General features: G+C 41.8%; 1 protein-coding gene and 1 long non-coding RNA gene across 3 annotated transcripts in view; one reads left to right on the forward strand and one right to left on the reverse strand.

The window, feature by feature from the left end:
• Positions 1-11,907, reverse strand: part of NFIA (nuclear factor I A) — a 367,160-nt gene extending 355,253 nt beyond the window's left edge. For both annotated transcript variants that reach the window (XM_047083781.1, XM_047083780.1), the window contains exons 1-2: positions 11,589-11,907; positions 5,607-6,138 (exon numbers count right to left, since the gene is read on the reverse strand). In XM_047083781.1, coding sequence (XP_046939737.1) covers positions 5,607-6,138; positions 11,589-11,615 — 559 coding nt within the window. In that variant the 5' untranslated portion in view covers positions 11,616-11,907. The remainder of the gene's footprint in view (positions 1-5,606; positions 6,139-11,588) is intronic.
• Positions 11,908-12,205: 298 nt separating this feature from the next.
• LOC124515163 (uncharacterized) lies at positions 12,206-13,999 on the forward strand. The gene is made up of 3 exons (XR_006962760.1): positions 12,206-12,358; positions 12,518-12,568; positions 13,784-13,999. It is a non-coding gene; the product is annotated as an uncharacterized LOC124515163 (long non-coding RNA).
• Positions 14,000-24,149: the final 10,150 nt, after the last annotated feature.

Below are 24,149 nucleotides of genomic sequence, written 5' to 3' on the forward strand. Positions count from 1 at the left end.
CATTCATTCTCTTCCTCCTCCACCTGACTTCTTCCTTCCCCTTACCCCACACCGCCCACCTCGCAAGGATATAGAGCTTATAATATATTTAAAAACAAGATTTAACCTCTAAATAAAGATGGGGAAATTATTGCTGAGATGGTAATAAACTGGTGTTTAACATTCTCAGTGCATTCAATCTGTATTTCATGTTTTTGCTTCTATTCTAACCTCAGAATTGCTTTCAATAATCTATATTAACATTTGCAAGCAATTAGAATTGTTGCTGCTTCTGTGCAAGTTTTTAAAAACTGACAGGCCATTCTGCATCCTGTGGAAGCAGCTTGAGGCCTTAACCAAGTGAAACACCCAGTCCTACTGTGTACAGCAGTGACCACAACAAAGGCTGTGGTTTCTCCCACACTAGCCCTAAATAGGTTTAAATTAATGCTATTCATCACTGGGTGGAAAAGAAGACAAGGCAAATCTAAGCCAGCAGCATTGGGAAATTTCTTACCAACATTCAAACCTCTTAGCCATAAATGAGCTGACCTCCGTTCATAAGTTTACTCCGAACAACCTTTCCTCCCTATTCCTACACCCTCTCTGCCTTTGAATTTCCATCTTTTTCACTACATTCTAGACAAAGGATATTGTTACTACCCTCAAGTTACACAAACATTGAAGGACATAAAAGCCATATTTATCTCAAGTTTGTTGACTGTTGGTGCTATTTCCTTTAAAGAATTAAAAGACAAAAAAATAAATGAAACTTTCTAAAACGGTGCATATACCAATAATTCGGAATGGATCAGTCAGCCACAAAATCTACCTTGAGTTTAGCTTAAGATTACGGTTAGAGTTTGAGACAGAGTGGTACTTACTCTTTTAATTTGAAACGTCACTGTGTATTAGTCTTACTCCCTCTTTTTCTGAATACAGCTTATTATTTTAAATCCCAGAAACTAGCTGCACACCCTTCTACTAAGGAGTTTACTGAGGTACTGAAAAAGCGTAATTACATAATGCGTCGTCCTAAACTTGAACATAAATACACACATACGCATGTATGCCTGCTAACAAAATATACTGAACATATTTTAGATATGCAATACTGATGCAAACTAATGCACTAAGTCACTTAAAAATTAAGCAATTACCGTAACTAATTCAGCATAAAATTATAAACTATAACAATCTAACATTAGTCACTTAAAAATGTTTACAATCCTTATTCTATATGCTCTGCTAACCTTACACATATAGTTACAGTGTATTTAAAGTAACAGCTTTTTAAAAAAAGAAATCATTTGCAGTGCTCTAAAGAGCACTCTGTGTGCAGCCTGAATGTGCACACACATGCACACGAAGCACACACACGCTCATACACAGACACTCCCAATCTTACACCTGCTCTGAAGCAGTAGGAAGTGAATTCTCAATCTGTCAACATGACCATCTGGTCTATCTGCATATCACGGCTTTCTCTATTACTATATGAAGGAATGGCAATCATGAAGCCAAAATAAAACTAAAATGCACCTGAATGGGACTATCTCTCCCTTTGTTGAAATGGAATAATACGTGGCACATCAGAATAAAACTGGCCGAATGTAAATAATTTAAAGGGAGCATTCACAACAGCATGATTAAATGAACAATATGGTGCAAGTAATGTGGTCATCAGTAATACTGGCCGTACAGGTTTACAGAACAGGTACCAGACTTCCGACACACCGCAAACAGCTCTTTCAGTGAGTGACAGGACCGTTACTATTCCTGGTCCAAGCAAAACTAAGCAAAGGGAGCAGCAGGGCCAGCATGGAAGCAACCAGTAGCTGCTGTACTAAAACAGTACTGTGAAAAATTGGTCACCTTCTACCTTAAAACTAACACTACTCGTGTTAGGACACTGGGACAAATTCAATTCGCTCTGTCACTGGCTAATCAACAATTACAGTAACTACCTGACAAATTCCAGTCATTTATTAGTCTTTCAAAGCAAATTTTAAGGCCACTAAAAATACTTCCAGTCTTAGGAAATTCCTCATCTGCAAAAAGTGAAGATGCTTATTGCAATTTAGCTTTGGGCCTTATGCCGCTCGAAAATTAGCAAAGGCCTTACTCAGTTGATTTAAATATAATTCTATTTATTTAATTTTACTTTTTAAATGTCTCCACACGGCTGCCTCAGAGCTTTCATTCCACCTCACAGCAGGTAATAGCTATCAAAAATAAATTGTGACACTATCATTCTATAGTTTAGATACAGCAACTTACCTCTATCTAAGAGAGGAGTCCTTAAAAAGTCGAACCTCCCAACAAAATTTAACGAACTCAACTGAGAATCTTTCTAGAATCTGATTACATTACCAGAAGTTATACAGACGCAGTTAAAAAAAAAAAAAAAAAAAAAACTCTCCAGAAAGTTCTCGGTTGAGTGCCTACTAATGAACAAAGGTTAACTTTATCTAAAAGGTCAAATGCCTGGTGGCTAAGGTTATGACCTTAACAACTTAAATTGTGACCTTGCCACGTGCCGGGTATATTGTAGATTCTGATTCAGATCATCTGGTAAAGACTGGTCATAAATTAGCTTTACTGTTACACGCCCACAAAGAAAGCCATTTGCCACAATTCCATAATATCTCCAAGTTGTCATACGATACATACGGAAGGACAACTCAAATAAAGACCAAATTAAGGGCATAAAATGGTTTTACTCTTTTATACTTTTAACGAGATGAAATTCTCAGGCTTATGGAATCACTCCAATTTCATTACCCTTGTTACTGTTTATCAGCCACAAAATTCAGACAGTTCTAACACCACTGGATTTAGAGGGGAAAAAAAATGGAAGGTGGTTTGTGTATTGTATTTTAGCATCTCAATCAGTCTTAGGAGAAATCACCTCCACTTTTAAAGAATGATTGATTGTGCACTAGCTTCCAGTATTTATACGTGTGTTCTAAGATTTCAACTTCCTACCAATGAAAAGGCTGAGGCTTGAAGCAATAATTATTGTACAAGTTTTTAAAAGGGAAAAAAAATCTTATTTTGGGAGCTATGTAGTGGGGGAAATGGCATTTTGGAAGAAAAAAAATCCAACATTTTAAGAGAGAGTGGGAAAAAAAATTTACTAAAGGTGAAAAGGCCACAATGGTTTTGGCATGTTTCTTGAAGCACGTTTCAGAGTCTCTGCCTCCTGCCAATACTGGCAAGTTCTCAAAACTTTTAAGGAGGTAAAAACATTGTTTAGTGTTTACAAATCTTCAGTATTATAACAGATGCTTGTCAAATCAGTTGTATGTAAGTTGACCGATCTACCTCGTATTTGTATTGGCAACTAGCTTCCCGTCCACAAATAACAGGTCTCTAAATCTCTTAAATCAAATTTGAACTATTGTCAGACAAAAGGCCCTTAATATTTTCTTCTGCAGCCGTCCTGTTGCGTGCACAGAGAAGCAGCCATTACTGCGCTCCGTGAAAGCCAATGGCCTAACACTTGGCTGCCATTCAGGCCTAACAGGGGATTCTGGGATACGTCAGGAAAACCAAACCGAGAGGTAGTCTGATCCACGTTGCTGTCAATAAATCTTTCATAAGCAGTAGGGATGCTAACTCTCCTAAGCAACCTTCTACCTGTCACGTTACCCACATAATCCTTCAGGTATTGAGACAACCAGCCACCGTGTGAGCTCAAGGATTTGCAGCAACGGCACAGGAGCAAACGGTCAACAACGAAGGAGAACACATGTAATGGCAATCACTGGAGAGCCTGCGGCTCTTTCAATCTAAGGGAAACGTTTGTATCTCACACTGAGAACGATTCTTCTCACTCCGACAGAGGTCACCGGTACTTCACCTCGACGTACCTGGTAAGGAAGCGCAAGCCACGGTGTGTGTCACCTGTTGGTACCCTCGTTTCTCTATGCTGGCCAATTAAAGCACTGGCGACAATTTATAAATGATGGACTTTTCTAAATATCAAAAAGATTAACCCCAAGATCTTAAAGGGTGCTCCCTGAAAGCACCTGTAGCACCCATCCTTTTTTTTTTTTTTCCGCACCTTGCCTTTCCCTGTCAGAATCTCCACTTATGTACGCAAATAAATTTCTTAAAAATTTAACTCTGCTTTTTCAATGCAGAAAACAAAGTAACAATAGGGTGAAAGGGGGATTAAGAAAAGGATACTTGTTCCTGTCTAGAGGTCATTGGAGAGGTGCTGCCTTTTCATTTTCACTACCCAGAACTGGCTAAAGCAACAGGCGCTTCTTACAATTAAGTACACATTCTCCCAAACCCAAATATTTGAAACACTTACAGATCACATCCTCTAAAATACTCATCTATCCCCTGCCAACAGAATGCAAATGATAATGTGACATGCTTGCAAAGTTAATTTCTCCAGTTTCTTATGTAAGGACAGATGGGTAACAAAAGTTCTCTTTCTAAAACATATATTGAGGAAAATAATAGAGAATAGGCTATCAGCTGACTTTAAAAAATAGCTCGCATTTTTAGAATTAAAAACATTCTGCAAAACAGTACAGTGTTGATCTTACAGGTAACACCTCTCTTCTTTGTGGGGAGAAAAAAATGAATATATGAACCCCAAAAGAGCCTACTGGTAGGATTCCACAACCTTCTTTCTTTCATCTGGCTCAAGTAACTGCCATGAAGGTAAAATCCAACAAGACCGATATGTACATATAAAAAGTCAACAAGTTACACAAGACCTGAGCTTTCACATAACACAATGAACCTTTTGTCTAAAACGAGGCAAAAGAAACAAAGTAAAAATGCATTCTTTTAGTCAGCCCTCAGTAGTTTTATCCTGAATGCTACTCTAGAATGGTATAACATACACAGGTAAAACATGCCTCGAAAACAGCCTTGAAACAATAAAGAATTTTATCACCAATCAAAGCAACTCACTCCATCAATGATCAATATCAATTTCTCAGCGCATTCATGCACTACCCAGGTTGGTTACTTTTAAGATTAACCTTACCATCAATTGCGTAAAGAGTTAGTTTGTTTTTCCTTCAGCTATCTTAGACAACAATGCGAATTCCTAAGTACAAAGCTACTAAGTTTACATATTAATGTGATTCTTTTTCCTTCATAAATGATCAGCAATTTGACAGTAATCTTACCACATCTTCTTAATAAGCATGGGGTCCAAGAGGCCCCAGTAGGTTAAACACTCCCAGAAGATAAGCAACTAAAAATACTGCCTCACCACCAAACTCAGTGCTTTTCAACTAGATCACCTGCCATTCAAAATACCCCCTTTATGAGAAAGGTGTTATGAGGCTTCTCTCGCCCATCATCAAAAAACGTGGTTTAAACATATCACAGAACTACCAACACCTCTGATAACACTACTCGCCAAGAGAACTGAACTTGGGGAGAATCCTCTCAAAGCTACGCTTTTCCACCTGAGTGAAGATGTCCCCTCAGACACCGGGGCTTCTGGTGACTTTGGTTCACCTTTGCAACCACACCTGTCTCTACGTATGTGGCCTGCCACTTGGAGGAGGCCTGAATGGCCCGGCATATACAGAGGTCAGCAGAAAAGAAACACACGAGAAAGCAGAACAACGTCTCACCATTGCACTTACCTGCTGCATGCACAAAGTATGCCAAATATAAATCGAGTTCCTTAACAGAAACCCCTATGTGATGGGGCTGCACACAGAGCCCTGGATTCGAGCACTGTGGGGACTTTACAAGGCGCTCACCATCAGTACTTTCGAGCGGAATACCTTTAAATAAAATCACCATAACGAGGTCCAACCTCCAGACTTTATCTGCCTGGCGAAGGCAGTCAATTCTTCGCATCTTGCCTTTCTGGTCTGGGTTGGAAAGAACACAACATGGAGGCTTTTTCCCTGTAACTGTAAGAACAAAATCCTCTCGGTACTCGGGGCGGATATCTTTCCGTAACTTGGCCAGAAGTCGAGATGCCCACTTCTGCTTGACCTCTGGTTTTTCACTTAGCAACTCATCCTTCACGGCTCTCTCTTCTTCTTTTGACATACGCTTTTCATGTTTTTTGAAGTATTTTCGTTTTCGGGCCTGCAGGTTGAACCATGTGTAGGCGAAGGCTCGGACGTGGGGCAGAAGTGCTTCAATGAAAGGATGAAACTCATCCTAGAGAGATGAACAAAAACAAAAATATAACTACAATGGAGACAAAAGGAAACAACTTTTCTTCAGATAGTCATTTAAAAAAAAAACAACAAAAAACAACAACAAAAAAAACATGATTTCACTTGAAAGTCGACTCAAGCATTACCTTACCAAAATTATATAGAGGATGCCTATAGGGAGTCTGAGGGGGAAAAAAGAAAACTATCAGTATCATTTCTCACAATCTCGGCAAAAAAAAATTGCTAAAAATCTTAAAATGTTTTGATATGTTCACCAAAGTGCACCAGGTTCTATTGCCAGGCTTAGGTCCCAAATCCTTTAGATAGTAAGTGAAGTTTATTGAAATGCTTATAACGATATATAATCTTAACCCTATTTCAAGAAAGGCATATCTAATTTTGCTCCAGCCTTGACCTCACTACTTGTAGTACAGCCAGGGCTCGGCCGCCAGATTGGCAAATCCTAAACATTTAGATGCCAGTCAATGTTTATGGAAGTCTAGGAGCAAAAAATCATCTCCACGATCAATGAAAACAAAGACTTTCCCTCTAAAAATATTGCCTGTAGACTCTAATCTGTTTCTCAGTCATTTTGGTAACATCTTAATTCCTTCTTAAGTATTACAGTTGCGTATGATTTTTTTTAGTCAAAAACTTAGAAAAATTTGGCGTCTACAAAAGAAGAGATGAATTTGATATTCTTCAGGCTGAAATAAAAGATCTATTTCCAAGACATACTTGCTGATACTGTGGGAATGAAACAAAAAGGAAGAAAAGGGGGGAGAAAAACAAAGAAAAGCGTACATGCCAAATAGTAAATAGAATGCGTCATTGTGACAACAGGGTTGCAACTAAATACAGTTAATTTCGTGAAATGCCTTCAGGAATAATCGTCCCTAAAAAAAGAGAACCGTTATTTAATTTTTGAAAATAATATTTCAGGCTTTTTCTCACAAGGAAATAGAGAAGCTGGTACATTTAATGTTTACGAGACTCCAGGAAAACCCTCCACGGTTGCCTCTTAAAATGTAAGTAATTTGAAAATAAAATTCAATTTAAGATGTTCACATTTTTCTTACTGTCCTATGAAAATGTTTGATTCTCTTACTTGTTGTTTTCTTAGGAAATATAAATACAAAATTAAAGAAAAATTAAACAGTAACCTCCACAAAGCTTTCTGAGTACATCTAACTTTTGATTAACCAACCCACACTGATCTTACATAACTTCTCTCCACCGCACAAACCCCCAAAAGATAAATTATTTACTTTCAAATGAATGAGGATAAGAAAACCAAAGAGATATTTGATGACTTTTTAAAGAAGGGTGTAGAACAGACAAATATTATAAAATGCATTCTTTTTCAGTTTGTAATATCCATCTAAATATATACTTTGGAGGCACAAGTAACTGTAATGTCCAAAATATTATTACTATAAATTATTAATTTTTTAAATGTTCAAATGTAAATGGAGAGGTTAAAATTGGAAAAATATTTTTCCAATTTTCCAAGACTGTTAAAACATTCTAAATTATAATCAATCATGTAAACACTAGACGACTATTTTTAAAGCAAGTACATAATAATGTAATACATAATAAATCATTTCACTAATTGACATTTATCTTTTTCTTCTATGAACCAATTCTAGGCTCTGCATTTCAAGTTTAGCTTTGAAAACTGCTTTTATTCAATAAAAATCCAAAAGAGAAGTCAGCTTTTATAACATATGTGCATTCTTTAAGTGGAGAGGAAACACAGAGAAATACAAGAATTATATTATCCTTTATCCATAAACATTTTTTAATTTCTGATGTCTGAGAATCTTTCTCACTGCCATACTTTAAAAGGCAGAAATGGGATGGGGGAGCATTTTTCAGGTCACGGTTTATAAGGTATACACCAAACCGCAAAGCATTTAAACATTACTAAATTCTGAGCTCATCCTTGAAATGCTCTAAAATACATAAAACTGGGGTTTGGAACAGTCCTTCACATTGGCTGATTTCCTTACATACACAGGACATGCTAGGGACCAAGGCTCTGTGGTATCATGCAAAGAACTCCTGGAGTCTGCCCTAACTACAAAGTGAGCTTTCACCAAAGGGAGGATTTCATTTTAAAATCTCAGCCCCATTTTATAAAGCAAAGCATAACTACACTCCAAACAATCCACATTTATGTTAAAATGTTATCTCACTCAAAAGGTTTATTAATGACAATAAACATTTTTTAAAAAAGCATTCTGATATGGCATTTAAATGTTGGAAGAGACTCCTACTAGTAAAGCTTCTCACAGAACTGTGAGCTGCGTTCATTCGTGTTCAAAAGGATTTTGCTTACCTGCCAACCAAATGCCTATCTATCTCATCATAAAAACACTTAAACAAGGCCAACTATGTCAACTAATCATTAAGAATAATCTAAGTCCCCAATTTTGCATCAAAAGTATTTATGACTTATTACTCCCCAAAGGTTTCAAGAATGTGCCAATAAAAGTCCACAATATTTTGTATAACTTTACTCCCACGTACCATTAAAGTGCTAGTTATCTTTCTCACCTCACGATCAGAAATATTCTAGATCATCGAAAGTAAAGAATATCATTAACTTGTAGGTAATGTTGAGGCACAGCATAAATTAATTTTGAAAAAAAAGTATGCCCTTATAAATCATGTTGCTGCACATACTGCCATACGCTATGTAATATTCCAAAATAGTCAAGAGAAAATAAAGAATATTGTACATAGGTACTCAGTGAGAAAGTTAGAGGCCACCAATGAAAACAAACCTGAAAACCTGTTTCAAAAGCGGTATGACTTTGAATCAGCATCTTAAACGTTGATCTGTTTGTAAGTAAGCCAAGTTTAAGAACCACTGAGCGCTGATATTTCTGGAACTACTTTTTAAAGGTTCACCTATAAATTTCTACTGGGTTATATCATTCTATGGTCAGGTAAAGGATGGTTATGATATGCTTGTATGGTTTAAAATAAGATGTCTGACATTTTCTTGATAAAGTTTTAAAAATTGCACACACATACATGGAGTTCATTCTTTCATTTAGAGTACTTTTATCACTGTGCTGACTGGACTTTCTTTAATGACCAATAAACTACCTAAGTTTGTCTTTCTAAAACTGGCTCTAGAGCTTTGTAGGTGTTCCAGCAAGTTGAATAAAACTGTAAATCAATTTTTTAAAGAAGACCTCAAAATCTATGGCTCTCATTCACTATTTAGTGTACCTTTGCTTCACATACTGTTACACTAAGTGTTTCCTTCAGCGGTGTTTCCAGAAGAAGGCCTAGTGAATGTATAAATCACACTGCCAAATATGTTTAAAAAACAAAGCAAAACAAAACAAAACTTTCTTAATGTGATAATAGCTCATGAGCCAAGAGAATCCAGCTTTGTCAAATACCTGACTCTGCCCTGGGCCTGCACAGAGACACAGGTATTCTCACATATGCACCAACCCCAAATATAAATGTATCTTTCGAGAGCTCACTTGAGAAGAGGCTCATGGGTCTGCTCAGGTCATTCCCCACTCTTGCAGCACCCTGGTATTGTCTACACATTCTCTGGGTGGCAAACTTTGGCCAGCAAGAACTTGAGGCTTCGTACTCAGCGTTTTCACTGAAGTCATAACTCACTCAAATTCTCTGACACTTTGCATCTTATCCATATGCAATTGTGAACCTTGCCAGAAGTGGTTGGAAAAGTTTCCTTCCTAATTCCACCAGTTCCCAAAATAGGAACTTTGGAAGTTTGCTAGGGAAAAATAAAAAAACTTTTACAATAACTACAAGCAACTGCTACCCATTACTAAGGCTAGGCCTAAATCCCAAACAGACCATTTCAACATAAAAGATGCATTTTTAAGAGTCTTCCGAGATCAAATGGCCGGTATGATTACTGTTCGATATTGGAATAAGAAAGGATGTCATACGAAAAATAAATCCAGAATCTAGAAAGGAAAAGAAAAAAATTATTGGCACTTTTTTAGCCTTTCATCAAGTATTCCGGTTAAACCGTTATCTCCTGCTAAATGAAAGCAGTAAGTGGTAGCAGGTTTTTTAAGGGAGTGGTAAATAAACATTTTATATGAAGCATACAACTTCACGTAGGTGATTAATGGTCAGATTGCAATGTACCAAAACAGTATGAAAGCTCACACTTTTTTTCCAAAAAAAAAAAAAAATGTTTTTAGCGCAAAATCACTTTGACTTCATGCCTTTTACTCAAAGAAAATAAATAATATATTCAAAAGGGTCCAGATTTGGAGCCGTGAAGTAGCAATATTTTGCCTAGGGGTGGTGCAGACAAGAGAGGGATGAAAAGGGAGGGCATGGGAAGGAGGGGCGGGGGGCGAGAGAGACCCACGCTCCGAGTAGAGTCAGCAGAGTCGGAGGGGAAAAGTTGCCCCCGTCCTGCGCGCGGAGCTGCCCGAGTCGCGCGGTGGCGGGAGGCGGCGGGAGGGGAGGGGGGGGGGGGTTGGGGGAGCCGCGTCCGGCCCGGGTTGCTGCTCGGGCTCGCGGCCCAGAGCCCAACTCCGCCCGGCGCTCCCCGGCCCGCGCGGCCCCGCGGCCTCCGCCGCTCGCCGCCCTGCGCAGCGTGGGCTCGTCCCGGCACCGAAACTTTCACTCGGGAAAGCGAGCGGGCGCCGAGCTGCGAGGACGCAGGCTCCACCCGGCCGGCGCTGGGGGACGCGCGTCCACGCAGCCCCGCTCCGCCGAGCTCAGGGGCCGGCTCGCCGCCGCCCGCCCGCCCGCCCGCGTCCGAGGGGCGCTGTCCCGGCCGGGGCCCGGGACGCCGGCCCGCGTCCCTCCCGCGGCCGGACCCCAAAGGCTGACAAACAATAAACAAAAGTAAGAGTTTGGGGAGGCTGCCGCGGCGCGGGCTCCGCGCGCGGGCCGTGGGCGCAGAGGCGCGAGTTCTCCCGCACCCGGGGGTTTCGGTTGCCCCGAGCGTGCGGGGCGTGCGGTGGGCTCCGTCGGCGGCCCCCTCCCCGGGCGCCGCGGAACTACAGAAACCGGCCTGCCGGCTGCAGAAACGCTGAGTCCAGATTTCAGCGTGTCATGGGCTGCAACCCCGCCGAAACACGTGCGGGGCGTCCGAAAACACCGCCGTTCCGCAGTCAATCGCCCCGATATTAATTAACGCATTAATAAGAGGGCGCCATTAGCCATGTGCCCACACAAATGGCCGTGCAAGAGGAATGCACCCGCATGGAAACAAAGTTACTTTCTTAAAGCTGTATTTCTCCCCCCCCTCCACGAGCACACGCGCACATACACACAGAAACACGCGCAGACACGGGCACACACCAACACACATTCCCCGGGCCCGGCCGGCGCGACGGTCCCCGGCACCCCGTGCCCAGCCCCAGGTCTGCCCCCGCAACCCCGGCCCCCCGCCCCCCATCCCGCCGCATCCAAACAGCTGCTTACCTGGGTGAGACAGAGCGGAGAATACATAACTGCCGGGCGGTGGGGTGTGCGTGTGCGTCTGGGTGTGCGGTTTGGAGGTGTGCGTGAGTGCGGGTGAGAAAGGAGAAAGAGGGAGAGAGGAAGAGAGAGAGAGAGAAGGGGGGAGAAAAAAAATCAAGCCTGCTTCTTGCGTTCACATTTCCAACTCGGCTCAACTGCAGCCAGCCAGCCAGCGCGATTGCCGCTCCATGAGCTGAACTTTAACCCCGCCTAGAGTTTCCCTACACTCCACTATACATGTCTACTGTACGCGGGCGTTAAAGGCATAGCGCACCCTTTCCCGCTCCCGCGCCCGCCCGGCCGGGTGCCCGCGAGCTGCCCGCGCGCCCGCCTCCGCCTCCGCTCTGCACCGCACCGCACAGCCGCCGCCCGCTCGCGCCGCCGCCGGTGGGGGGGGGGGGGGAGGGCGTGGGGGAGGGGGCGGCTGCGGCGCCGCGCGGCCAGCCGGGTCCCGAGCCTCCGCGGCCGCTCGCGCTCGCTCGCTCGCTCCCTCTCTCGCTCCCTCGCTCGCAGGCTCTCTCGCTCCCTCTGCCCCCCCCCGCCCCCGCTTCCCCGCTCAGCGCATTACTGGGTAACGCAGTGAGGAGCAGTTACAGTCTGTACTCCCGGGCAGCTATAGGCTGCCACAGGATGTGCTTAAGCAAACAAAACTACTTTTCCTCATCCCCATCCCCCAAGCCCCGCCGCAGACCTTCGCGGACCTCGGTGGAGGACTTGGACAACTTTGCCAGGTTGCCCTGCGCTCCCGGTTCACTGTGTGGGCACGTAGAGAACCGAGGAGAAGGCCGGGGTGGGGGGGGCAAATTTGCATGTATGCAAATTTTTTAAAAAATCAGACCTCCTAGGTAACTTTTTTTTTTTTCCCCTCTGAAATGCGGTACGGCTCAAAGCATTGTAATCTCTCCAACGAAGCTTTCTGTGGGAATAGATCGTCGGCAGAGGTAATTATGCACAAAATCCTGCAAACTTTGTGCAGCTTCAGTCCTGTGGCATTCAGAAGCGGGGGTGGTGGGGAATAATTTCACACAGAAGAGTCACCGGATTTGGGGGGTGGGGGGGGCTGTCTGGAGAAAAAGAGGCGGAGATTAATGAGCGTTCTCCCTCCCAGGACTGTGAAACTGGTGGGTCTGAACACAGACGCCATAGAAAAAGTTCTATCACGTTCAGAAACAACAGTGGTTTAGCTGTGACATCTTTTTCTCTTTAGGAGAAAAAAAAAAAAAAAAAAAGGAAAGGGATGTCCCCTAAGGGAAGGGAGATATTCTGGTCCACAAACGCGTGCCCAGAACTGGACACAGGCTATCATTACCGTTCCTGTTCCTGGGACACCTCTGGAAGGGTGCCTTTTAAGAATCCCCTCTTTTTCCCTCCCCCAGGTAATCGTTCTTAAAATGGAAAAGAGCTTCCTGCAATTATTCTAGGTTTGCTAAAGTATTGTTTTGGCAGAAAAGGGGGGTGGTTTTTAGGGTTTGGCAAGTTGCCAATAAGCCTGCTTTTCCAGTTTTTTTAACCTCATATTTTCTCTCCAGGCTTTCCTCCCTCATGGAAAAAAAAAGAAAAAAGAAAAAAAAAATACCTCTTCCTCCTGCCCCCCATCCCATCTCTTCCTCCTCCTCTTCCTAACTCTACTTTGCAGCCTGCTGCATTTGCGAATCCTTCTCAAAATTCCAAAAGGAAAGATCAGGTTGAAAGACACTGGCACACAGACAGAGGAATCTGCACCTTGGTAGAGGTTAAATAGCGAGAGAGCCTCGGAAAAGAGGACAGTCCTGTAGGAACCCCCACTCTGCAGGTGGGGATGAAGTGATGTGCTAAGGCCAGGCTCATTCAGACTACACCACCCACCTCCACGCCCCCCCCCTTTTTTTTAAAGTTAGGGGCAAGAAACATGCTACTGGAGAAAACAAAATATAATCCTCTAAAATATTCTGCATCTGTCTAAAATTATTTTATACTTGTTCTCCGATTACTTTATTGCTAAAATAATTTCTGAATGCTTCAGATCATTTTCACACACCCTGCTCCTAAATATCCTTGAAAATCTGTCAAATTATTTATTAAGGGGTGAGGGAAAATAATGACTTAAATCTTTAATGAGAGAGTCCCATTTTCCCCAATTAAACAACTGCTTTTCCTTGGTTCCTCTTGGATTTCAGGAGAAGAGAAATGTCCTAAAAGCTAAGCCGAGTTACAGAGACAACCTTCCTGGCCACGGAAACCTTTGCTGGGATCTATAACTTCAACTCGCTCCAAGTTTCCTCGATAGAAGTTTCTGGCTGACGGTCCCAACATGTAACTGAGGCACAGTGAGAAGTTATTGTTCCGTGTGTACTCTTGGGAAGCTCTCTTCCAGAGCAGATTAAAATCTTTCTTTTGGTGTATTAAAAGATATACTTCACATCTGCCTCTTTCCAAAACCAGAAAGATTCTTAGTTTTAACTGAATCTCAAGAAAAAGAAAAGGATTTTTTTTAAAAAAGGACTGGCACATCGCCCTGGTTTTTAAAAATAGGGAAAAGTAATTTAATGCTGATATTTCTAGTTTAAAAACTTCTTTTGTTGCAGCAGTGAATGTGCCCGCGATTTCCAGCTTTCTGCGGTTAGCAATATTATCTTAAGTAACTTTTGGCGCCCTTCGTAAGACTTTTGGATATGGGACGATTGTTTGCGCCCTCTAGGCAAGGGCTGGATCCAAGTTCAGCACCAAAGCCCTTCACATCCGCTCCTGCTTTCTCTCCTATCTCCGCCAGCTCCCGCTCCCTCCCCCGCGGGATGGGGGGGGAGGGGAGGCGGGGAAACACTACAAAGCACAGTTCCAACTACAGCCTTTGGAAACAAGACTGAGAAAAATACAGTAGAAGAGTTACAGTTACAGAAAGGCTTCTGGTAACTTTCTCTCCAACAGGCATAAATTTAAACACACACACAAAGAAACAGATGTTCCTCAAAGGGCAGTCTGGGGGTAAAAAACATTTCCAACTCTCTCCCCTCTTCCCAAGTTGCAAAAGTAAATCCTTGTCCAGAGTTCACAAAGATACTACGACACTTGAGAGAGAGCAGGGATGGAGGGGGGAGAGAAGAAAGAAAGGATAGTAGAGAAAACAGTGTAGGAAACAGGTGAAGTACAAAAACTAGTTTACTGCAATCATATAAATGACCCATTGTTAGGAAGGATAAACCCCTTATTGGAAATAACCGCTCCAATCATTTATTTTGCAAGTGCTAGGAGGCTGCCTTGAAATGGGATTGTCTTTGCGCAAAGGAGGCTCCTGTCATGCTCTCTGCTATCCATATTCTTCCTGGCACAGAGCCCAGCCTTGCATTTACTGTGTTTTATTTGCAGAAATGTTACCTTGCCAGCTTTAGTGAAATCCTCTTAGATATATAAATTACGTCAATAAGGTTTCACTTATATGTACATCTCAAATACCTCTCATTTCGGAGGTTACTTGATAGGAAGATCTTATTAATATGATTTAGATTTTAATGCCCAAAGCAGTGAAGATAAAATTGGGGTACATAAGTGACACTGCCATTAACTCTGTAGTTCTTATCAAGACCAACTTTATCACTAGCATTTTCCAATATTTTTCTTCTCTAGTTTTTCGACCCGCTGGTCACTTGCGTGCAGATTTTTCTTAGATGCGTATAATACTAAATTGGATAATGTCAGTGAACTGAGCATCCAAGTGGATTTTAACGTCAGGTTTCCAAACCAGATTTGATTAGAAGGCCTAAAGCCTTGGGAAATAGCTCGATGGGAATTTAATCCAAAGATGGGAAAGAGCCCATACTATTTTCCATTCATTTCCCAACAGAATTAGGTGTCTACAATGCTCAGTGGGAAGGAAGAGATGGATGTATTTTAGTCAGAGGCTGCCAGTTACTGCCTCCAAGACAAGCTGCAAGTTACTGCAGTTGGTTTCCACTGGATTGGTATCAAAGACTTGTCCAAGAGGCCAGACTCCAACGAAGAGTTAGCAAGTCAGCAATCTTCCACACACACCCTCCACAGGGGTTGTTGTGGTAACAAGAACAAATGTGAACTTGGCTAGTTCTAATAGCCTATTTGCCACTGACCATATATTTAAATAGCAGAATTCAAGAAAAGTGGAGAAAGAAACAGTCCTTTTCCCCCTCTTCCTTTCAAATGTATAAAACAGCTGTCAGTCCACCTGTGACACATCCTCTCCCCCCCTTAAAACTGTTGTTTCCAGTTCAAGAAGAGAGGCTTGCCTCTTCCTTCAAAGTATTTGAAAAGCCAAAGCTTCTCAGATAACCAGACGGAGAAGTGTTGTAATGCTGAGTATTCAGTACACTACTTCCCAAAGCTCAATACAGTCCTGTAGTTCAAGTTTCTAAGCTACACATTTTTTAAAAGCTGAACCTCCCCCTTCACAACAGTTAACAACTTCCCTGAATTTAAAAATAATTATTAATGCAAAGTTAGTATTTCTCTGGCAGAATTTTTCTAACTTTTTCCCAAAAGGCAATTAAGAAAGCATTACAATTCATGCAAAAATCCCCCAATCCGTTTTTTTTTTCCCCTTTAAACTCAAAAACTCTTTCCTATTGTGCTTGCTAAATCCGGAAGACCTTGTAGCTTTGACAGCTTGAACCACACCATCCCCTTCAGAGCCGCAGAGAACTTCAGATCTTTTTCTGCCCCGCCCCCTCTGGCTACTGAGAACCATTCATTGTACACCCAAGCTTCCTCATGATTGGCTGAAGCTTTTGTCAATCTCCCATGTTGTCCCATTGATTAGAGGATCGAATCGTCAATTATTCGCCGGGTCCAGACATTTCTTTTCGAGTTAGGTTGACTGCTGAGGCCAGACGTCTTTTTACAGAACAGAGCACGTAACAGGATTTTTTTCCCCCTTTCTGGAACCGAGCAAGCGCTAGGAGGAAAAAAATCTGTCAAGCTCAGCATTTTTTTCAAATCTCGGGAAAAAAAAAAAAAAGAAGGAACCCCGATCTGTGATGTACATAGCACAAAAAAAAAAAAAGCCATCCACAAAGCTACATCTTTAAAACAAAACCATCACAATAGACATTCACCCAGCAATCACTTAAAAGCATACGCAAGCTAGAGAAATTTTAAAGTCTTAGCCATTAAACAAAATCATCCTACCATTATTGTTGTTTATAAAACACACATCGTATAAACGCAAAATAGAAAGTTTAAGATGTGCCACGTACCATTGCAATGTAAAAAGAGTACGTGAGAAACTTTAAAATGTTCAGACGAATTGCTTCATTTGTTGTCCCCCTTTTTTTTGCATTAAAAAAAAATCTAAATAAACTTGGAACCGTTGAAAACCCGGAAGAGATTTTTTTTAAAGCTGTGGGCCAATTGCAGGCTTCTTGGAGATTTTTTTTTTTTTTTAACTCCAAATCAGAAGGCTTTTGCAATTGCAATGCGCGCTCTCTGCCTCTCTCACTGTCTCTCTCTCCTCTTTTGATAGCGATCCAACCCGGGCTGGCTGGTTCTCAGATTCTCTCTGGTTTTGCCTTGTGTGCTTTGGATTGTACGAGACTTTGCAGAAGTTGCAATCGATTCGCAGTCCCTCTCTCCTCTCCCTACCCCCTTGTTTATTTCCGCAATCGCTGCAATTTGCATAGTAACCACGCACGAGGCGCCGGCAGCCGCCAGCGGAGGGGGCCGGGAGGGGGCAGGGAAAAGGCCTTGCCCCCTTCTCCCCTCCTCCCGTCTCTCTCCCCGCCAGTCTCCTCCTCCCCCACGGTGCGTGGCCAATAGGAGCCCCGGCATTCAGCGCAAGCTCCGGTCGGGACACCGTTCGGAAGAAAAGCTCCTGTGTTACTAGGCCCTGCTCGCAGGATCGTGTTTTTGGCGCTGTGGAAGTTCCCCTGATTGCGGACCTCGCAGCCGGTACTAGGGATCTACGAGGATACAATACAATTGCCTGCGGTTGTGCGGGTTTTGCACGTTTTAATCAAGCCTGCACACCTGCTTTCTCGGTTTCTTTTTCCGTAGCCTCTCGTGAGTTATTAGGCTAGTTCATGATGGTTAGTGAGAGATTTAACCTTTATTTGCACTGGTGTAGACCAAGAGTTAAAGATCCTCTTTGGTGCATTAAATCACGAGAGTGCAAAATGTCACAGAGAACTTGCAGTGAAATAAAGCTTCTACTCTAGGTTCCTAAAGGAAAAGACTGGCTCTGTTCTCTGCAGATGACTGAACATAAAATTGCTAGGGGGGCTCCCTTAAGAATAAATTTGTTCATTTAAAGGAGGAGATGCAGTGAAATTCTAGTTGAATTGCCAAGCATCCACTTCGTCAATATCCTTACAAAACCTGGATTCCACAAAGTTGGACGCCCCCCTCCGCCTCCTGTCGCCCCGAGAGAAGGGCTCTGTTTAGACATTTGAAATGGGGGGAAGGGGAAGGAGGCTGTTAAAGTAGTTATGGAACATTCAGTCCTTCATCTCACTGATTCATCTTATTTCATTAACCCAGACTCTTTAAGACCATTTCAATGTCAATCTTTCATGCGTTTGTTTCAAACAACAGACTAGCCACTGGTGCAGTGCTGATGCCCGGAAGACAACTCTAAAGGAAGGGAGTGTCCCTTTAAATGGAAAGCATCACCACCAGGCTACTGCGTTTGTTTGCTTTGCGTCAGTTAAGTAGCTTTGGACGTTTTGCTGAATAACTGAGTTACAGGAAAATGTGTGCTTAGCTCACTTGATAAAAATGATCCAATGAGAAGTCCAGAGGAATAGGAAGCCACCTGGCAGTTGTCTGATTTTCTTAACTGTCATTGGTGAAGGTACCTATTAATTAATAACAGGACCTTGCACAGCTAAATTAGAGGTTAGAGAAACCTCCTATTTCGTTTTGAGCCACATGTTTGGCTTCAGGCTTGCACTGTACTACTAGCTAACTGATGCAGCATTACTGAGAGGTATGGTTGTGTGGTCACTGCTGGTGTGAGACAAGCTTTGCTGTGCTGGCCTGCCCCTTATAGTTTCTGATACTCTCTTGCTCCAGAAAGTCTGTGGCATTTAATCCTGGCCCCTTCTGCTCAGCGTCGTTTTCAACTTGGCATACTACTTTCACTCTAGAAATACATTTGATGGGATGCAGTGGCTTCAAAAAACAATTAACCAAAAACCTCCTAGGCCTAGTACAGCTGGTGCTAGGCTGTGTAACCTTGAGATAGTTATATAACACCTATAAAATAGAACATCAATCCATCGTGAGAATGGGGGATTGTTTTTTCAGGAGCTAAGAGCCTTTCGAATGCACAAGAGGGATCAGTTTGTACTGCATTGCTCTGGAGATGCCATGGTCTGAATAACCTTCAAGGCTAAGCAGCCAGGCCTTGTCAGTAGGTGGTAACTGAGTTTTGTGTGCATGTCTGTAGTTCATTAACTCCGCTTAATGTGGTAGGTTAGTACTGTTTCCAAAGTGACCTTTTATATCTCCATCTAGTCAACAACAACATAGTATAGCTTTAGAGTTGAACTTAGGTATTAATGTGAGTCTTATGTGACTCCAGACAAATTATTTAACCTCTGTAAGCTTTTTATTCCTCATCTGGAAAACAGGAGCTATTCAGATAACATATATAAATTACCTAGTACATTATGTGTGCTGAAAATATTGTATCTATAGTGATACCACTATTACTGTTTAATATGTACCATATTCTAGGCACATTGAATGTGCTAAGAGCTGGAGATACAGAGAATAAGACATTGTCCCTGCCCTCAAGAAGCTTTCAGTCCAAAGGGAAAGACAAAATAATAAATAATAATATAATGCGGTAAGTGCTGTGTCCAACTTAGATATACATAAAGGGCAATAGAAATACAGATGATAGAATGGTTTTGCTCGGATAAGTAGATAGGAAGAGTCACAGGAGGCTAAAAAAGAGGAAATGACGTTTGTGTTGGGCATTTGTCAAGTAGACAAGGGAGAAGCAGGACATTCTTGTCCAAGAAAGCACAGTGTATACACAGGGCCAGAGAATGAGGATGTATTTAACTGTGGCTTGTTGGTCTAGCTTATATCACAGTAACTAGAGACGAAATTGGAAAATCAGGCTGAGGCAAGATGGAGGACCTTGTAAGCTGTTTAAACTTTCACTTGAAGGACTTGGGAAACATCAAAGGTATTTAACCAAATGATATACAAAGTAAATTTTGCAGATTAGAAAGATCATTCCAGCAATGGAGGCAAAGAGACCAATTAGAAAGAAGTGAGAGAAGGTGAAGTTCTGAACTATGCACAGCAGGAATGAATGAGCAAGAAAGAGAAAGGGAGGGAAGAGAAGAGAGTGGGAAAGAGGAGAGAAAGCAAAGAAGACCCACAACTCACATTAGTTTTTAGGGACTTTGATCAATAGGGACAACTTGGGAGTGCATTTTTTCCAGGCTCTCCCAAGTCCAAATACCCATAAGATATATAATAAGAGCTATTAGTGAAAGAGGCTCTCCTTACTCCACACGATGCCACTTCTGTATCCTTAAACCTACCAATGTCAAATCATTTTGAAATAATACCAGCAACAGTAACAATCGCTCACATGGATTCAGTGTTTATATTGGCTCTTCTCACCTTGTGAATTTGCATTCCAGTAACATCAGCCCCACCATGCCACTGAAAATCAGCTGCACATTGAATAGTGTGACTTTGGATTGCCAACCCTATTGAGAGCCTCATGCTTCCATGTAGACTGGCTTTATGCCTTGAAAATAGTAGGCTCTTCCAGGAATTCTGCTTTTTTGACCCAAATAAAAACTTAATCCTCTTTCAGTGCATTGATAGGAAGACTACAACATCAGAGTCTTACAGATTTAGCAACATGATTCAAAATTGCAGTTTTTTTCTAATAATGTATTTTTTAACGTGTGAACTAAGTTGAATGTTGGACCATACGGATGTATTTCACATTTTCTTTTTTTTTTTAATTTTTTAATGTTTATTTCTTTTGAGAGAGAGAGAGAGAGGCGGTGGGGGGTGGGGGGTGGGGGGCAGAGAGAGAGGGAGACCCAGAATCCGAAGCAGGTTCCAGGCTCCGAGCTGTCAGCACAGAGCCTGACTCAGGTCTCAAACCCACGAACCATGAGATGGTGACCTGAGCCAAAATAGGACGCTTATCTGACGGAGCCACCCAGGCACCCCTATTTCACATTTTCTTGATTGGGTAAATCTTAGATCATCCAAAGCACTTTTTAGGCTAGGTAATCAACATGGGCATTTAGAGGACCAACATGGCAATATAAATGATAGATACTAGAAGAAAATACAAATCTAGGAATTGATGAGACTCCCTAATAAGCAGATTTTGGCAACTGTTTCCCCCCACATCTGTCCCTCTCTATTTTTGGATACATAAATGAGCAGTTTGGAGCCTATATTTCCTAGCCTTCCTTGCAGATAGGCATGATACATGATTAAGATCTGAATAGAATGGAGAAGAATTATTGAGTCAACCTTTCATGTCACTTGCTTAAAAGAAATTTATCCTAAACTTGTGGCCTTTCCAAAGGCTGCAGTGAGGTCATGTTAGGGACTCAGCTTCAATTAAAAAGACCAGGGACAACACCTTGGGAGACAAGAAAGCAGCAAGATGGAGGGAACATGGGTCCCTAAGTGACCTTATGGAGCAGAACTTCTTCTCTAGTCTAGATCATATTTAAGCCACTGTGTTTTGAGATCCCTGATTTGGCAGCCCAGCCTCTACTATCATCATCATTGTCATCATCATCATCATCAAGGTTGTAAATCAGTTACATGGTACCTTTGGATTGTTCTCTGTATAAAAGCATATGGCTTTCCCCAGCTTAATACAAAATACATTTGTTTTTTGGTTTTTTTTTTTAATTTTTAAAACATCAATTCATTTAAACTAAACAAAAAAAAAAAGTTCATCCATTTCTCCTATTGATTTTATTATCAGCCCCCGATTCCAGACTTTCCCCCTGCCTAGTCTCCCTCTACTACCCTTTCATCCAGACTAAATGAGTCACTTTTCTATTTTCATCACTTTCCGAATACACCATGCATGTTCATCCCTCTCTTCCCTTGTTTGTGTGATATTTTCTGCCCAGAAGTCCCTAATGTCTTCTCCCTGTTCCGTCATTTTTTTTCAATAACCAGTTTAATGCTACTTCCCAACCGCCGCCCCCCAGCAGAATTGGCCACTCCCTCCTGTGTTCTCTAACATCTTATGCTCATCTCTAGGACAGTTATGTTCACAGTGTACGTCAGTTATTTATTTGTGTGTTTGTCTGCTAGACTATGAGCTCCTTGAAGGGGCACTACCTTTATTCATCTTTGTGTCCCTACAAGCCAAGTGCTATAATCCTCAGTGGATGTGTGGTAAATTAATGTATGAATGAAAAGATGAACAAATGGTTACCCTTTCCAGTCTTGCACTCTGATATAATACAGGCTCAGGAGTGTGACTGATGCAAGGCAGGGCATTATCACTAGGGGGAAATTTTAAGTATAAATAGCAGGACACTGAGTTTGCTTTTTATAGACCTTCCACACATGTTACCACTGTTAACCTTCCTTCTGGATAGGTAGGTTGGGCACTGTCTTTCTCACCACACAAATGAGGAAACTAAGGCACAGGAAACTGTAGGGAGCCACTCAACATCATTCACTTAGGTTGAATAGAATTCAACTCATTTAGCATTCTTCCCCAGAGGTCTAGCTATGATGTTTGGCTTAGGAAAGATTTCAGGCTTCAATTTTTTTTTTTTTTTGGAGTAACATTTTAATGTTTAGCTGGCTGTAATCATAATTAAAGGTAAACAAATGAACCCATCCTTTGTTTTTTAAACGGCTTTATTGAGGTACAATTGATATACAAAGAACCACACATATTTAATATATACAATTTGATGAACTTGGACAGAGACAAACACCCATGGTATCATACGCACAATCAAGATAATAGACATATCCAACACCTCCAAGAGATTCCTTGTGTCCCCCCAACCCCGGACCATTTTGGGGGGTAAGAACACTTAACATAAAGTATACCTTCTCAACACTGCATTGTTAACTACAGGCACTATGCTTGCACAGCAGATCTCTAGAACTTACTCATTTGGCACAGCCGAAACTTTATACCCATTGAATAATAGCTCCCTGTTTCCCCTACCCCACAGATCTGTCCTATCTTGGACACACAACACAGTACGCTGCAGAGGTTCTTGAAGACCACAGGTGATGTCACGCAAGTGAGCTGGTAGGATAGTCAGAGAGAGGAAGCCTGTATCTCGACCAAAGCCAAGGCTGCAAAGTATGAGTTTACAATTCACAGAAGGAGAGCTGAAAGGGAGCTCAGAAGGCTCCAACCACCACATTTTACAGCTGATAAAACCGAAACTAGCAGAGTGAAGTAGCTAGCTCATGGCCACACAGCTGGTAAAGAATTAATCCCCAGTCCAGGGCCAGTGTCATTACATCATGCACAGGATATTTTGCAGGAATGGAAAAGGAGCGAACAACTATCTGTGGTATCAGAGTGGGAAAGAGGCCTGGGCAAGTGAAGAAACAGTGAATCTGATAGGAGACAGAAAATGGTTAATCATCTAAACCAAAGGGATGGCTATAAAATCGAGGCTGGTACCTGAAAGATTTACCCAAACATGTTCAGACAATTCAAGGATAATTTTCAGGAAAAATAAGGGAGGGTGGAGATGAGAGCAACAATCTAGAACTGTAACTTGGTGTTAAAATTTGTGAGCTGAACTGGTTCACTATTCTGTGCTGTTTGTGACCTTGGGCAGTTCAACCTCTCCCTCTGGCTTCCTTCTCAGTAAAATGTAAATATCGGCAGCCTCACTTCTTGGGGTTTTGATAGGATTCAATGAAATCATGAGTGTGAAACTTATAAATTTAGGTTTCTATTCCATGAAGGCCTACACCACCAACAATTGTTTATAATACAGCACAGAATACATAATATAGATAGTCGCATTTATCCAAAAGGTTTTGGAATAGAGATTGTGTGTGTGTGTGTGTGTGTGTGTGTGTGTTTATCTATATCTATCTGTATCTATGCACACATACATATATAAACATGCACACAAAGTCTCCATTCCAAACCTTTGAATAGAGGTAGGATAAATCTGATTACCTACCTACCTATATATATGAGAGAGACAGAGACACCATTAAAATGGAAATAAGGTGACATCAAGGCCAAGATTAGCAATCAAAATACATTCAATGAGATTCTATGTACTTTTTTAGGGTTGACTTGCAATTTTCCTTTGAGTTTCTTAGTAATCAACTTAAAAAAGAAAAGGTAAAAACTTATGAAATATATGATATTCATAGGATCATAAAATTCAAATCCAAGAAGGGTTGTTCAAAAGCAACACAGACATTCTGAGGTCTGAGAAAATGGGCCCCGTGACCTCCTGCCACCCGCATCACCATCATTGCATACAGACAGACAGACCAGGGTTGTCCTGAAGAGGACTGTCTTCAATATGACACATTGAACCAGGTACTCAATCCCTGGATGAA

The sequence above is a fragment of the Lynx rufus genome, unplaced genomic scaffold (assembly GCF_022079265.1).
Source record: "Lynx rufus isolate CCGP_SWC_20201006 ecotype Redwood Valley unplaced genomic scaffold, mLynRuf1.p SCAF_2, whole genome shotgun sequence".
In the NCBI taxonomy this organism is placed as follows: domain Eukaryota; kingdom Metazoa; phylum Chordata; class Mammalia; order Carnivora; family Felidae; genus Lynx; species Lynx rufus.